The 17,353-nt window shown below is 39.4% G+C and overlaps 1 protein-coding gene across 2 annotated transcripts in view; it reads right to left on the reverse strand.

Annotated features, from left to right (window-relative positions):
- Positions 1-17,353, reverse strand: part of GPATCH2 (G-patch domain containing 2) — a 203,684-nt gene that overhangs the window by 56,604 nt on the left and 129,727 nt on the right. For both annotated transcript variants that reach the window (XM_050950232.1, XM_050950231.1), the window contains exons 6-7: positions 13,392-13,456; positions 3,938-3,977 (exon numbers count right to left, since the gene is read on the reverse strand). In XM_050950232.1, the coding sequence (XP_050806189.1) occupies positions 3,938-3,977; positions 13,392-13,456 (105 nt within the window). The remainder of the gene's footprint in view (positions 1-3,937; positions 3,978-13,391; positions 13,457-17,353) is intronic.

Genomic DNA, 17,353 nt, shown 5'->3' on the forward strand with positions numbered 1-17,353 from the left:
GTTATAGAAAAAACATTTGAAAGCAAAGAATTTCAGAGTTCCACAAATATTACCCTGACTCTGAACTGTGAAAAAAGTCTATGATTTTTAAGAATCATTCATCAATAACTTTCATCTTCAAAACTCTCTTTATTATGAAAAGCATAGAGAAGCTCCCTTTAAAAAAACTTCTCCAATTAGCCCTGGTATCTAAACAGTTAAGCAATGCTTATAAACTCTGCTGCGACCCAAAAAGTTGAAATTTTTAGAGTAATAACAAAAGCTAAATACCCAATTCCTATCACTTTTAGCTATTAGCTAGCACTGGCGACTAAAATAATGTAGGTTCTAGATCAACCTATTTTTGAAATTTCTCCCAAATAAATACAATGTGAAGACTTTTCCAAAATCAAAGTACTTCATTATTCAAAATCTCCAACTGATATGATTCTCCTTAATGTGAGGGCAATGTGGCAACGACACATTTAGAAATAGTTGCAAAATAATTACACAGAAGAAGTGCAAACTAATAGCAAAATAAACTAAAATGATATTTTAGGGAACCAAGCCTTCAACAAAGTGCTGAGCCAAACTGAACTGAAGATTTAGCTACACAAATGGCTATAGAGACTCAAGGCAGCACATCACTGAAGGTAGTCAGAAAAAAATTAGGGGGACACACTTGGGGACTTCACAGTACCACTGCAGAGATGGGCAAGTACTTCAAATAACCAGTTTAAGAGGGGGAATCTTTTTATTGTTGAATAGTTTACCCACTACATACTTCTAGATATGTAGTGGGTAAACTACGTAATTACATAAGCTCTAATTTAATACGTTTACTTCAAAAATTAAATAATTAAACAGAACAATATTATTATAACAAAACAGGTAAAATCTATAGTTATACAACCTGGCCTTCCATAGGAAAATTTCTTTAAGGGTCAATTTTTAGTAGTGTTAAACTCATTTTTCTCCCTTCTTTTACAGGTTCTGAAGTGTAGACCCATCACAGATCACTAGTTTCTGTTTCATGTGATGACGTTACATTCACTACATGATTCAACTACAGTCTGAAAACTTCTTAAATTTACTGGTCCCCCAATGCCATCGCCAAAAGTACAAAAGCTTTCATAATTATTTTACAACGTATAAGGTGAAATTGTTTTAAAAATTATAAAATCAGTTTTTTTAATTAAAATATTTATTTATTTACCATTACAGGCATTATTCACATTGCAGGTTTCATGCTGGATGAGATATCACCAGCATAATGGATGCTGGGACACCACTTAGTATGGAAACCTGCACGGCTAGTCAGCATTTCAGAATCTTCAAAAGTAGTACTAAAGGTACAAGTTAAGTTAATTATCATGTAATTTGAGACATTAAGGATAACAAATGAATTCTTTAAGTTTAAACTGCAACTCACTGTGTTAGTTGTTACAATCCATAAATCTGACAACATAAAGCCAGCTTTGAAAATGCTAGTGTTTTTCTTCCACACGAAATAAACGTTTCAAAATGATGTGAGATAAATATCATATAAAGTTGTCTGTGTAGCTGTTAAATGTCAGCCAGCATATCATAATATGTATTAAAATACTTTCACAATTTACAGCTAAGACTGTGATTCATTTTCTTTTCCACCGTCAGGCTCAAGGAAGTAAAATTAGTTGAGAGACTGAGTCTGTTTTTGAGTTTGAAAGAAATGAAAGAAAAGCAGATATGCTGATTTAACTCTGAGCTATCAATGCTAGTGGAGTTCAGAATGGTCCTAAAAACATGATGCATTTTCTTATATCTTACTGCATTACTTATTGCTTTCTATGATGCTTAAAATCTATTTGCTAGAACTTCAGTTGGTGTAAATCAGCATAGATCCATTGGTTTCAGAGTAGCAGCCGTGTTAGTCTGTATCCGCAAAAAGAACAAGAGTACTTGTGGCACCTTAGAGACTAACAAATTTATTTCAGCATTAGCTTTCGTGAGCTACAGCTCACTTCTTCAGATGCACAGAATGGAACACACAGACAGGAGATATTTATACATACAGAGAACATGAAAAGATGGAAGTATGCATACCAACAGGAAGAGTTTAATCAATTGAGATGAGCTATCGTCAGCAGGGGAAAAAAAAAACTTTTGAAGTGATAATTAAGATGACCCATAGAAGGTGTGAGGAGAACTTAACATAGGGAAATAGATTCAATTAGTGTAATGACCCAGCCATTCCCAGTCTCCGTTAAGGCCTGAGTTAATTGTGTCTGATTTGCATATTAATTTGAGTTCAGCAGTCTCTCTTTGGAGTCTGTTTTTGAAGTTTTTTTTTTTGCAAAACTGCCACCTTCAAGTCTGTCACTGAGTGGTTAGAGAGGCTGAAGTGTTCTCCCACTGGTTTTTGAATGTTATGATTCCTGATGTCAGATCTGTGTCCATTTATTCTTTTGCAAAGAGACTGTCTGGTTTGGTCAATGTACATGGCAGAGGGGCATTGCTAGCACATGACTGCATATATCACATTGCTAGATGTGCAGATGAATGAACCCCTGATGGCATGGCTGATGTGATTAGGTCATATGATGGTGTCAATTGAATCGATATGTGGACAGAGCTGGCATCGGGCTTTGTTGCAAGGTTAGTGTTTATGTTGTATGGTGTGCGGCTGCTAGTGAGTATTTGTTTCAGGTTGGGAGGTTGTCTATAAGCGAGGACTGGCCTGTCTCTCAGGATCTGTGAGAGTGAGGGATCATCTTTAAGGATAGGTTGTAGATCTTTGATGATGTGCTGGAGAGGTTTTAGTTGGGGGCTGTAGGTGATGGCTAGTAGCGTTCTGTTATTTTCTTTGTTGGGCATAGATCCACTGAAATCAATTGAGCTACATCAATTTGCTAAAGCTTAAAATATGACCCAATGAATTACTCTAGAGGCTTGATGTACTACTGATGTATTCAGTTACTTTTCCTGAGTGTTTGAAAAGAACTAATTTGTTCAAGATACAGAAGGGAAAGGCTTATTTGACACAAAGTTCTTGTTCTGTCAATAACTTATTGCTTTGTCATGCATATAACTAAGCATTTTTCAAAGTCTGAAAGGAAGGTCATTAGTTAAGCAACACTCCACTATTCAAAAGCAAGTGTTTTCTTGTTAAATTCACTGATCTTAAGTATGAGGTAACCAACAAACAACTTGTGAGATTCTGTGTAGTTTCCAGGGGAACAGGAGGGCTATGATTACTTTAAGCTATCTCTGTGCCATCCTGAGCTGGGGCAACTCCCCTGATACAATTTAGACAGCCCTCAACTCCTGTCTAAATTACAGCAGACACTCAGGGCTACTCAGCTGGTCATAACACTGTTTGGAATCCCCGCAGTCATTGCAGTCCTGCCTCCACACATCCCCAGCATGCCCCCTACATTGAAGCTCATGAGCTTATGTCTGCCTTCTGCAGGTTATGCACCAGGAGAATCCTCATCTGGTGGGATTTAACAGCCCCTTTATACCCATCTGACCCTTTTACGTAGAGTAACAGAGAAGAGTGGGGTATGGATTTCATCCTACAAGTCTGTTCTTACACAGTTTTGAATGTCTTAAATACTGTGGAAAATGTCAGTGTTCTCCATTTTACAGAAGCATTAAGACTACACTTTCAGAGAAACACAGGCACCATTGTTAATAACAAACTGGTTATCAGGATAAAATATTCTGAAATCTTAAACTGGTAATAAAATTGAACTGTGATGCTTATCTAGCATCATTTGGCACGCCAGCTTATTAACCAAAAGACCTTTTGAAATACTTAGCTGCTAAGTTTTTTCAGTAGCTTGCAAGGAAACACAGAATTACGGCTGCTTTACTTCTTATGTATTAAAATACTGACCTAATAGTTTTGGAGTAGAGACAGTTAAATTCCTTTAAATATATGAAGTAAACTGTTCTTGATCAAAGTGGTTCTTACCTGGCTATGTTCCTTCCTAGCCCCAGGGTTAAACCAGTGGCTGTGGGAGAAAAAGAAAGGAAGAGTTTAGCAATATAACTACCTAAAGCACGTGCTGTCATCTGACCAGTTTGTGCGTGCTTTTGGGTATTTTATTGTCCACCAGGAAAATATAGCCTTCGGCTATGCTTTATTTTAATGGGATATTTTATGGAACTCTCCAAGTCTGTTACAGTTTTGATAGGAATGTAAGAATGCACTCGCTCTGCAAATTTCCGCTTCTTAGGCAAACTGAGTAGCCATTAGCTTTACATTTAATTATGTTCTATTAAATTAATTTAATTCGTAAATGCTAACATTTTACATGTCTTAATCAGCATATTGAAATATATGCTATTAATAACAATTTAATGCTATCCTTATTAGTGAAGTGTAAACTTTTAATTATTAGAGAGTTTAACAGATCTATAGGCACTGAGGGCTAACTGGTATATGTTAACATATTAGCAGTTTAGGCTTGGATTTGAATTCTATTTTAAGTTGTACATTGACATAAATTTGGTGGTCTCATGTCTCAAAACTGTCAGGTAACTTGGCATTACTGACAATCTTTTACTTTACAGAGGCAAAACACTGGAATAGTAGGAGGACAGCAGGTCATGAATTAAATATAGGGTGAGCAAGCACAATGCCGTCCCACACTGTATCCACTGGGGGTTTTAAACTGGCTTTTACGTTCACCAAGACCTGAAACAGGCTGCAGGCCTCCAAAAGTGACTACAGTGGCATTATACTGGGATTAAACAGCTGCTGTTGGGGGCAAATCTCAGATCTAGGCAGAAAAAAAAAAAAGAAGAGCACCTGGAACTACACTCTCCCCTTTCCCTGCCTCAATATATTGCCCCGTGATCTTGGGGGAAAGACAACTGTGATAAATGAAGGGGGCGGGGGCAGAGCTCCCTTTTATGGACACCCAGCCAGCCAGCTAGCTATAAAGTCCCTCTTGGTGGATGCTTGCTTTACCTGTAAAGGGTTAAAAAGTCCCCCAGGTAAAGAAAAGGGAGTGGGAACCTGACCAAAAGAGCCAATGGGAAGGCTAGACCTTTTTAAAATTGTGAAAAAAGCTTTCCCTTTGTTTTCTGTGTTGTCCTCTAGAGAGGGGAACAGAACAAAGTCACGGCTATGTCTATGCTGTAAAAAGCTTTTTGCCAGGTATGGAAATCATCAGATTATACTTAGAACTACCCAAATATGTAAGTAGATTAGGAAATGTCTAGAAAGATGCAATTAAGTTTATTTTTTTTTATTTTCTGTGGACTCCTCTGTGCTGACCCCAGATGCTTTTGTTTGTTTGTAACCTTTAAGATGAATCCCCAAGAAAGCTATTTTGGCTGTTTAATTTTTGGAATTGCTCTTTTAAAATCTAGCAAAAACCTAAGTTCCAGATGTACTTACTTTCTTTTTGTTTTTAATAAAATTTACCTTTTTTAAGAACAGGATTGGATTTTTGTCTCAAGAAGTCTGTGCACATGTTGTTAAATTAGCTAGTGGCAACAGCTAATTTCCTTTGTTTTCTTTCTTAGCTCTTTCCTGGAGGGGGGGGAATAGGAGTGAAGGGGCTTGAGGGTACCCCACAGGAAGGAATTCCAAAGTGCACCTTCCTGGGATCTGAAAAGGGGTTTGCATTTGGGTCGTGGCAGCGTTTACCAAGCCAAGGTCAGAGTAAAGCTGTAACCTTGGGAGTTGAATACAAGCCCAGAGTGGCCAGTATTAATTTTTAAAATCCTTGCAGGCCCCACCTTCTGCACTCCAAGTGCCAGAGTGGGGAATTGGCCTTGACAGCAACATAGTTCAATGCATTAAAATAATACATAGAAACACCACCACAGTTTGTAAATGTGGTTGTACTGTTCTAGTTGCAAATGGCAACATTGTATAACTAAAAAGAGTATGTTTTCAAAATGATCCCTTGAAGTACTCAATGGAAAAGTTCCGAAGGCCATGTTTACTTAAAAGCTCTTATTTTTTAACATCTCCATCACCATGCTCAGATTTCTCACATTGCTGCAGTTACTAAGTAATGACAGGCCATGCATTCTCCCGCCAGAAGCTACACAGGACACAAGAAGATTCTTGAAGACTCAAGTCAGTCTATTAGAGGAAGCAGCAGTGTAGCAATCTGTAGAAGGTATTCAGTCATGTTATCAGATATGGGGTGTTGAATCAAACATACTGCTAAAATGTAAACTGTGTCTTCACAGAATTAAATGGATCACTAACTGAAAAACAATACTAGTTATTTCTAATCCTGTTTATGGGCCTCTAAACAGTGAATAATTTAATGTCTTGTCCACTCTGATTTCTAAAATGGTTAATTTTCATATAGTTTAACAGTATAACAGTTTTAAAGTGAACTCCTTCCAAACCCAGGTAGAGCAACCTCAGAACCTCTCTGAACACAGTTCCTGCAAATCCATTAACCGAAAAGTAGTGTCCCTGGAAATTTTTGTACTGTCTTCAAATGCCATGTTGGTTTGACACTCTGAAAGTACTGAATATGCTGCATACTGTGGGATTGCTTGGGAAGACTGAGTATTCTGTAGAAAACCCTGAAAGCCTGTACCATAGCATCTAGGACAATTGGCCCTGATCATGACATAGATTTTAAGGTCAGAAAGGACCACTGTGATCATCTAGTCTGACCTCCTGCCCATTGCAGGCCACAGAACTTTACCCACCCTGTAATAGACCTGTAACCTCTGGCTGAGTTATTTAAGTCCTCAAATCATGTTTTAAAGACTTAAAGTTACAGAGAATCCACCATCTACATTAATTTAAACCTGCAAGAGACCCACACCTCATGCTGCAGAGGAAGGTGAAAAAACCTCCAGGGTGTCTACCAATCTGACTGGGGGGGGCGAGGGGGAAGATTCCATCCTGACCTCAAATATGGTGATCAAGTGGCCATTGTAAAATAAATCAATAATACCCCAGCTACTTTTTTCTACTTTTATAGTGGAGAGAAAAAAAAAAGCAGGAACTGGAAAGTGAGAGTTTGCACACTCATACATAGAATAGGTGGGGAAGGAGGGTGTGTGAAGAGAGAGAGAGAGAGAGAATGCATGCATGCGTGAGTTAACATAATAGAAGAAAGGTCAGAGCCTTCTCAGCCCAAACTGTGCAGGAGTCCATGAATACAAGTTATTTCTATTAATAAATAGTAAAAATCAAGTGAGGCCTCACATTTAGAGGTAAAAAACCCCTTTCCTACTGCATATCTATCAGGAACTGTCATGTTTACCCACAGAGGAGGTTACTTATCTGTAACTGGAAGTTCTTTGAGATATGTGGTCCCTATCTGTAGTTCACTGTGGGGTTACGCATGTGCACTGGGTACCCAGAGCCAGAGAATTTAAAAATAGTGTCTGTTGGTCCATGCCTGAACTCTGGCTCACCTCATGCCTCTGAACGAGGGGATAAAAGGGTGGGATGGACCAACTCCTTGATAAGATCTGAAGCAGAGGGGAAGGAGGGCAGGTAGTGGAATATATATTGGGACCACACATTTCAGAGTACCTCCAGCTACAGGTAAATAACCACCTCTTCTTCAAGAGATGGTCTATATTGTATTCCACTATTAGTGACTGGCAAGCAATACATAAGGAGAAGGGTGTGAGGATATAGGCAGTAGGGCTGAGCGGAGTACCACTGTCCCAAAAAGGCATCAGCAGAAGAGTCCTGCACTAGGGCATAATGTCTTGCAATATGTGAATGAAGCCCCACATAACTGCTTTACATATGTCCAGGAGGGGTACCTCATGACAAGACACCATAATTCTTGCTTGCACTCTAGTGGAATGAGCTCTTACCCCATTGTGGGAGTTGCAGGGCGAGATCTGAAAGCTGACAGCAGAGGAGAATGCAGCTAGAGATCCATTTGGAGATTCTCTGGATGGAGACGACGTGCCCTCTGACTCTTTCTGTTATATCAACTGTAAATAGAAATCTAAGGCTCACTGAACATCAAGAGAGTGGAGTATTCACTCCTCTGTGGAAGAACACAGGAAAGTGAATGGATTGGGTTAAGATGAAATTCCAAAACTAATTTGGGGTGAATTTAGGGTGTAGACATAAAGAAACCTAATCCTTATGGAATATAGCGTATAGAAGATATGATGGCACTTCAAGTTCACCAACCCTTCTCAGAAAGCGACCTTCAAGAAAAAGTGACCTTCACTGAAATAAGAGACATGGAGCAAGTAGCTAAAGTCTGAAATGAGGTGAAGGAGGGGTTTTGTGAGTACTGAGAGAATAAGGTTCAGGGCCCACAGGGGAACAGGATTCTGACTAGGTGGGAAGGTTCTTATTAGGCCTTTGCAGAATCTATTGATCAGTGGATGTGTGAAGACTGAGTAGCCCTGAGAATGTAGATAGTATGCACTTATCACCATTAAGTGGACTTGCAAGGAGCTGATAGACAAATCTGGTGTTTTCAGAAACAGGATATAGTCCAAGATGAGAGGAATATCTGTAATCTCTGGGAGAATACCACCTTGTTGTGCCCAAGAAGAGAAGCACTTCCACTTAGCTAAGTAACATTTTCTAGTAGAGTCATTTTTACTATTAGAGAGAATGTCTCATACAACTTTGGAGCATGAATGTTTCAAGGATGATGCCCATCCAAATACCAAGCCCTGAGAAGTGGAGGGGATGTGGATCGGGGTGCCTGATCTTGCCATTCCACTGGGTCAGGAGCTTGGGGAACGTTAGGAGGATGATTGTGGTCGTGATGACATGCATAGACGGTTAGGAAACCAGAACTGTCTGGCCAGAAGGGGCAATCAGGATGAATCTTGCTTTGTCCTGCCAGATTCTGCACAATGCTCGTGTTGCACAGAACTCATATTGCAGGAGCAGTAGCGGAGGGAAGGCACAATTGAACTGGTCCGATCAAGAAGCAGAGCAACACCCTCAGAGAGGAGACCTAGATCTTCTCTGGAGCAATATGTGGTGCATTTCCTGTTTGCTTGAGAAGCAAATGATCCCTAGTTGAGGTTCCTCATAGATTAAAAATATTGTGCACTACTGAGTGAGGGAGCTCCCACTCTTGTTCAACTATTTAATGGCATCTGTAAGCACATTTTGCTTCATTGGAAGGTAGGTTGCAGATGGTGTATCAGCAATCAAATCAACCTAATTCCAGAGACTGACTGCTTCTGTGCAGAGGAAGGGGAATCTTGCTCCTTCCCTGCTGGTTGATGTCAAAGATTGTTGTAATGTTATCTGACATTATAAGGACATGGTGAGCGTGGAAGAAAGGACTTGCATGCCTTCTGTACTTCTCTCAGCTCCAGGATATTGATGTGCATCCTGGCCTCTCAAGACATCCAGGTTCCTTGTGCTGTGTGGCTGTTCAAGGGAGCTCCTCAACTTAAGAGGGATGCATCCATAATAATGGTCCTGTTCAGAGAGAAAGGGAGAAAAGTGATACCCATACTTGATGAGAATTTGTCCACCACAGCAGGGAAGACAGTATCTGGGCCGGAACTGTCACCATGAGGTTCATGGAATGATGGCTTAGGGCGTATACCAACTGCAGCCAAGTTTGAAGGCAACAAAGATGGAATCTTACTAATGTGATGACATAGGTGCATGAGGCCATGTAAGCCAGGAGACACACAAACATATTTTGAGCAATAATTGAGGCCTGCTTGTGATGTGAACTACATGAATTGGCGACAGGGTGAGAAAACAAAAATTCTGAAGCCTTGGCCAGCACATAATAACGTTTCTCCGCCCCTTTGGGAGTAGAAGCACAGGTGGGAGTAGTGTGCCAAACTGTCCTAGCTGGATCCAGTATGGCTTCATTAACAGGGAAAACTATTCTGTTGGGTCTGGAGGCATGCAGGATGTGTAGGAGTTTGTGCTGGGAGTCTTGGATCTCCTCAAGGGGAATCTGAAGCTCTCCAGCAGAGGTCCTGGAACTGCTTAAAGTCATCGTGGGGGATGGGGGAGTGGGGTGAAGGAGGAAGGGACATAGAATTCACTACTTCATCTAGGATGATGATGGCAATCTTGCTGGTTCCCGTGGAACTGTTGGGGGCACTTCTGAGTGTCCCTTTGGAGGGGAGGCAAGGGTAACTCCCTGGCAAAGTGGATCATCTCTGCAGGAGGGGTACTGGTTCCAAGGTGCCCAATATGGCCAGTAGGAAGGGTTGATAGGTGGTCATGGGGTCTCCCCCTGCATGAGGAACAAGTGGCTCCTAGTTAGATGAAGCAGAGGTTGGTCTCAAACTTGTGTGGGTCTTTCGGTGGTGAAGGATACATAGCGTAAAAGAAGAATGGTTTATCAGATGGCTCAATCTCCTGATGAGGAAAAGGCTGATTCTGGTTCCAGTAGTCGTATCATTGGTTCTGTTGGAGGGGAGATATATTCTGTGTATAGGATGGATGATAAGCTCCTTCCAGCAGTCATTTACCTTGGAGGTGATATCTCCTTGAAACAGAGGGAGTAGGGGATTCTGGATCTGGGAGAGCAAAAATGTCCTGTGAGACAGCAACAGATTCAGATCTTCCAGTATGAGAGGGGTTCTGCTTGTCCAGGTGGTCAGAACCTATGAAGAGGGTGGTATTTGAAGTTGGCAGTTAGGAGACTTCATCGGTGCTGACAAATCCCGGGGTTTAGAAGGAGCCGGGGACGACAGTACTGCCAGAAAACAGTCCAGTACTGATGGAGCCCAATGCTTATGGGCGTTCTTGTCATGAGACTTAGTACATCCTAAGCTGGTAGGCTTGTTTACAGTTGAGTCCGACTTCTTTGATGTGGACTTTGAGGAAGACTTAGTTTCATACTCATGAGAAGCCTGTGGGGGTAGATTCTCCCATAACAGAGCTGGACTTCGTAGCAGGAGGCGCATTCCTTGCTGAATCAGGCCAATGTACGAGGGATGTTCCCTGGCCTGGATCCAATTGGGGCCTCATGGCCTTCTCCATGAGACATTTTCAGAGATGAAATTCCCATCTTTCTCAGGTGCAACTGGGGAACAATTGGTAGGTACTGCACCTCGCTGTGATGTGAGCTTCCCCAAGGTAGTAAAGGCAATGCCTGTGATCGTCAATGACCAAGAAGGATCGTGGGCAAGAAGCACAAAGTCTGAAGCCCAGAGTCCTGGGCACAGTCCACTACTAGAATGTGGCATGGGGAGTAAAGGGGAGGGAAGTGTCCCCCTGGGAGACTAATCTAATGCTAAACAGTAAAATTATTGAACTATTTACAAACTATATAATTCTCATTTTGTAGAAAGAAGCCGAAACTGTGGACACTTAAGGTTTCAACCCAGACCATGTGGTGGTGAGAAGGAACTGGAGAGGCAGTCAGGCCACCTTATTCTTTATCCCGTCAGTTGGAGGCACAAGGTGAGCAAGGGTGCATGTGTGGACCAATGGACACTACTTTCAGACTCTCCAGCTCTGGGCACATGGTGAGCATGTGTAAGCCCACAGTGGAATACAAATAGGGACCATTACTCAAAGAAGGTGGTGAGGTACTTACATCACACTAACAGTCAGATTATAATTTTGGCTGGGAAATTAATTCCAATGATGCCTTTTAAAAATAAAATTAATGTAAGGTGGATTATAATAAGGTATTCCTATTCATGTTCTTATTTACTATTTACTAATAACTATGTAAAGACATGACTTTTATGGTTGTGTTCTTTTTGGTGAGCTTTTTGGTAAATCTAGTTTTTTGGATTCCCTGTCTGAAAAAAAGAAGAAGAAAATAATGTCTTATTGCAAACTACTCAAAAGACATCAGAAAAACATTTCTATTAACAATATCATCTGAATACAACCACTGGTCTATGATAATGATATATTGGAATATCTATTGGTACCCAATGATGTCAGCGTGACAGGTTCGGTCACACAGACCCCCTTGGGACTGTCAACTGATGTGGTGAGATAACCTCTGAGTTCATTTTCCCTGCCAGCCTGGCACTCCAGAACCTTGCCTTGTTGAGCCAGACAAGCTAGCCTGCTGCAACACAGACCCAGAGTCCAGTCCACTCCAAAACCGCAGACTTAACTGAAAACAGCTCAGCAGGTTACTTGCCTCCAGCACCCAGACACCCTGCTCCCAATGGGATCCAAACCCCAAATAAATCCATTTTACTCTGTAAAAAGCTTTTACAGGGTAAACTCATAAATTGTCCACCCTCTATAGCACTGATAGAGTGATATGCACAGCTGTTTGCTCCCCCAGGTATTAATCACTTACTCTGGGTTCATTAATAAACAAAAGTATAAAAAGTAGGATTTAAGTGGCTTCAAGTAATAAACAGACAGAATAAAGTAAGTCACAAGGCAAAATAAAACAAAACACACAAGTCTAAGGCTAATACATTAAAAAACTGATTACAGGTAAATCTCACCCTCAGAGATGTTCCAATAAGTTTCTTTCATAGACTATCCTCCCTTCCTAGTCTGGACCCAATCCTTTCCCCTGGTACAGTCCTTGTTAGCTCCAGGAGACATGTCAGGTGGAACTAGGGGTTTACTCATGACTGGCAACCCCTTTGTCCTGCTCCACTCCCTTTTATAGCTTTGGCACAAGGCAGGAATCTTTTGTCTCTCTGGGTCCCCACCCCTCCTTCTAAATGGAAAAGTACCAGGTTTAAAATGGGTTTCATTATCATCAGGTGACATGGTCACACGTCCTGTGAGACCCCAGGCTCCATTCTTCCTGGGCTGGCCCACCTGTACACAGGAAGGTGCAAGTAAACAGAGCTATTTACAGTTCACTGATTCTGAAGCACCCTTAATGGCTTCCACTTACTATGTTTACATTAGTAATACAAGTTTATATCTTATTCTCATAACTTCAGGCACAGAAATAATAATGCAAACAAATAGGATGAACACACTTTGTAATGATACCTACAAGAGACCTTTTGCATAAAGCATATGGAGTGCAACATCACGGTCAGAATGTACTCAAATCAATTCAGCTTTTGGTTCTTGGAACTTATATGAGAACAAGTTTTCTCACAGGATATCAAATTTAAAAAAGTGTTAGGTATTGTATTTTGTATGAAATGTAGTTTGACATTTCTGAACTTCTTGTTATTCTTCTTTGAAGAAAACTACTTCAAATGTCTTTACACAATCTTTTATATTTATTGCTTAGCATATCTGTGAACATTTATAACATTTTAAATATAATTTAAGGATATGCATTAAAAAAACTTAATAAAAACACATTCAAAGCAGCACTGAACTCCACATTTCAATTAAAAACCCACCGTAAGCTAAAAGGGTTGTAATACCCTTAGGATATGTCCTATAACTGGGCCAGGGCCCTCTTTTATACCGTGTTTGTACAGTGTGTAGCACAATATGGCTTTGGGCTTCAGATACTACTGTAATACAAATAATAATAAAAACAGTGACAACCCCCACTATTGGTACTCACTCATTGTGATGAGAATCTTGGGACAAGTGAACCATTTTCTTGTTGCCCGGGCCAGCAGTGGTAATCTAAAAGGGGAAAAAAAAGGGAAAAAAATAAAATAAAAATGCTATGAGTTCTTGGGCTGTATTACATGTACATTGTATTTTTCCACTGGAAGAGTATATACTACCTACTGAGGTAGTAACAGACACACTAAATACAGTAAAAATAATTAGTGATACTTTCAGTTGATAACTCAAGTAGTATTTTCATAAGTATCTAAATGATTTAGGAGCCTAATCCCAATTTTCAAAAAGGTAATTGAGAAGTTTAGCAGCCTCATGGACAGATTTTCAAATGTGTCTACATGTCTAATGATGCAAATAGGTGCCTGGTGGGATGTTAATGGAGATTAGGTGCCTAATCTGCTTAGGTGCTTTTGAAAATTTCAAAAGATGCCTATCTGCATCTTTAGGGGTCTAAATGCCTTTCACAATAGGATTTAGGTGCTTTTGAAAATCCCACCCAGAATGTGTTGTGTTTTTTAAGAAATGTAGAAAAACACAAAGTTGTGACGTTAGGATGGGATTTTAAAATGGCTCTTACTCCCTTAGATTACTTTGAAAACTCAGGTCTTAGTCTCTAACACAGAGCAAATGCTAATGAAAATAAAAGTAAAATGTACATATAAAATGGTATATCATTACATCGATGTCATATTCAGTTGTTCCTTTAATCTCAACTGCAATCAAAAATAAATGAGGATTTTTAAGACTAGTTATGTATTTACCTTATATACTCCCCTCATACGTCACAAATAGGCTTTGAAAAGGGTGTTTATATGGAAAATATGGCTTAGTGGTGTTATGCAATACTACAGCAGAGCAGCCTCCTGCTCTTCTGCAGCACAATTTGCTTGTTATAGCTGCTATGCATACATACAGGAGGTGGAGTTAGGGATTAGGAACCACCTGCTGAAGTTGCACACATGCAGAAAGTAAGTGTGGAAGTTACTGCTGTTTGGAGCAACAAGTCCTCTTACAATTACCTACTTTAAAGTCTCCAGCGGATAAAGTCTTACAATCACTTTAGATGACCAAAGTCAGGACAACAAAAATCAGCTATGCTGCCAGTACTAAAAGCAGACCTGGAAACCACACAAATAAACAGCTGATATGCACATATTGTCTGGGACCATTGGGGTTTGGGTTGTTTTTTACCTACGGATCCTCTGTTTATCCACATTTGACAGTTCATCACTCATCAGGAGGATGATGCATTGCATTTTCAAAGACAACAAATCACTGAATATTTTATCAAAGCAAGTTTCCTCTACTCCTACACATTTTTATGCAGAAGGAGAACCATGACATCTTAAGGTTCAAGTCTGGAAGATGTTCATATAATGTCACAAATGCCTTCAGAAAGCTCCACAGGTTCAAAATATTTGTCAAATTCCACAGAAATTCCCTATCTGTAAACTGGGAAATTTCATTATAAATGGGTAGAATCTCTCAAACAAATAGAACTTGAAAAGAACACCTGTTTTACTGGTCAGTAATTATTCAAATACAACCACACCTAAAACTCTGACAGCAGGAGATGTAGCAACATTATAACTTGCTGCCTCAAAGAAATCTTGCCTGCAAACCAGCATATAGAATGGGCCGTTCCAGACACCAATATTTGATATTAATTTAGTAAGATTTAATAGAGTGAAAGCAGTCTTGCTTATTCACTTAACAATGACATTGCAATCAACACTTTCAAACAAATTCCCCTCTGTTACATTTTATCTTATAATTTGAGCAAGACACATTATTTGTCAAATATGGACTTTGAAATGCAGATGATCTAAAACATTTTAAATGTATATGTAATCAGGAAGTTATAACATTAGTAACCAAACTGTTACTTGAACACCATCGGTAAACATGTGGCTCAGCTCTAGAGAGTTACATCCTGCATTAATCTCAAAATGAGGTTTTCATGCTATTCCAGTGGGTATCCCTGGAATATAGTAATCCATTTTCTACACTGTGGGTATAAGAAAAGCCGACTGTGCCTATGTCATGCTTTGTTAGAGGTTCATGATCGCATTATCTCATGGTGGACCTGACACTTTTATTCAGTTTACAGTATGTTCTGTGTACAGGCAACTTATTTCCTTTGCCAGGGTTGCTGACAACCTTTTCCACACTATATTAATCTTGTTTACTGACTTTATCTTGGTACAAATATCAGAAAACTGAACTTTTTATCTCAGGGAGAAAATAAACAACATGTTGACAGAAGCAGAAGCTATTTTCTGGACTAAAATTGGTTGTTTACCTGCAGCCATACTTATGGAAAAATGTTTAACTCTCCAATTCGCTTGAAATACATAATCCAAAATGTAATAAGTGTGGAAATTTCGAGAACATCCACGTGATAAATTGTCAGGTATAAAACAATATTTTAACAGAAAAATATGATTTGTAACTAATTTATACTGAATATAAAAGTGATCTTAATCTAGTTACAATTCATCAGAAAGTACATTGATCAGGTTTCTCCTACATATCAAAGGTAACTTCAGTTACTAAATAGCCACAGAGGGTTTATAAAATTAAATATACAATATATACACACACACACGGATATGTATGCTATACTGATTATTATAACCTATAATAATTATATATTAAATTTAGATTTGCAAAACTGCCCTCCTTTGTGAGAAACAACACACTGATATAGGGCAACAGTCTAAGGTGATGTTAGCAATATCAGATATGGATGTCTTCTGAGTCTTCCAATAAGGAAGTCAATTGCTTTCTATATCTTGCTCTAGGAAGGAGTCAGTTGGAAGGACACTATGAGCCAGATGAATGCTTGGTTAACTGGTTAGCTTCTCTGTCCATTAGAAGAGATTGTGGGAGTTGTCTACAGCTGTTTCTGTGTACTGAATTGCCAATACTCAGAAGAAAATACAAGAAGATAGTAAAATTAATAGTAACCATCTCTAGGGCCAATAGTAGTAAGCATAAATATACCTTTCAAACACTGACACACATAGTCTTGATAGTATAAATGTTTTAGGGACATAAGTTTGGAATGACCAGCTAACTCCTGTATGAGTTAAGAGCATACTGAAGAAATTACAACTAAATTTTATAACCAACAAATAGTATTATGTATGCAATTTTTGCCACACTTTACAGAAAAGTCTATTTTTAGAAATTTTAGTAGTGTTAATACCATTTGCTGTACCCTTCCATGGGTAAAAAAAAATTGCTGGGCAATAGAAGTATACCTGTAAGGCGGAAGGAGAGAAAAAGACAGCAAGACATAATGACAGCATTTTACTTTAAAATCATATTTATATAGAATTTTTTAAAAAGCCTGATCTCTCATGAGATACCAGAGTTATAAAAGAATAACCTGCTTCAAATGGGTTATGGCATTTGGTCATTGTCTTGATGGTCCAGGAGATAAAGGAACTCTGATATGTCATTAGCCCAGGACTGAACGTTGATCGTACTGGAATTTAGATAACCATAATTGTGATGAAAGAAGAAAACATTTATAAAGTATTTTTTCCCTCCAGTTAAGAATGGCAGCTTTCTGAAAGCATTAGATATATGAAAGTCTGGTGTAGTTCTATAGAGCACAAGTAACCAGAAGGGATGAATTAGACGGCAGAGCACAACTCAAGACGTCAAAAGTGCAAAATAAATGCAATGAAATAAACTGCACAAAGCACAGGCAATGACGAGAGCCTAACAGTGGGCTATAGCTCTTTCCACTCTACAACTCATCTTTGCATTCGCTTGGTCCTAGTGCTTGCCAATCCATCTATACATAGTCTATGGGCTTCTGTAATTTATACCAGCTCCCAATAGCTCCAAGGAGCTGAAACCACATCTGAAAATCAGTAATGTCTAGGGGTATCCTGGCCACTCTTCCTTTCTTCTTCTGCTACAGCAACACGGAAAGGCGTG

This window comes from Gopherus flavomarginatus, chromosome 4, assembly GCF_025201925.1.
Source record: "Gopherus flavomarginatus isolate rGopFla2 chromosome 4, rGopFla2.mat.asm, whole genome shotgun sequence".
NCBI lineage: Eukaryota > Metazoa > Chordata > Testudines > Testudinidae > Gopherus > Gopherus flavomarginatus.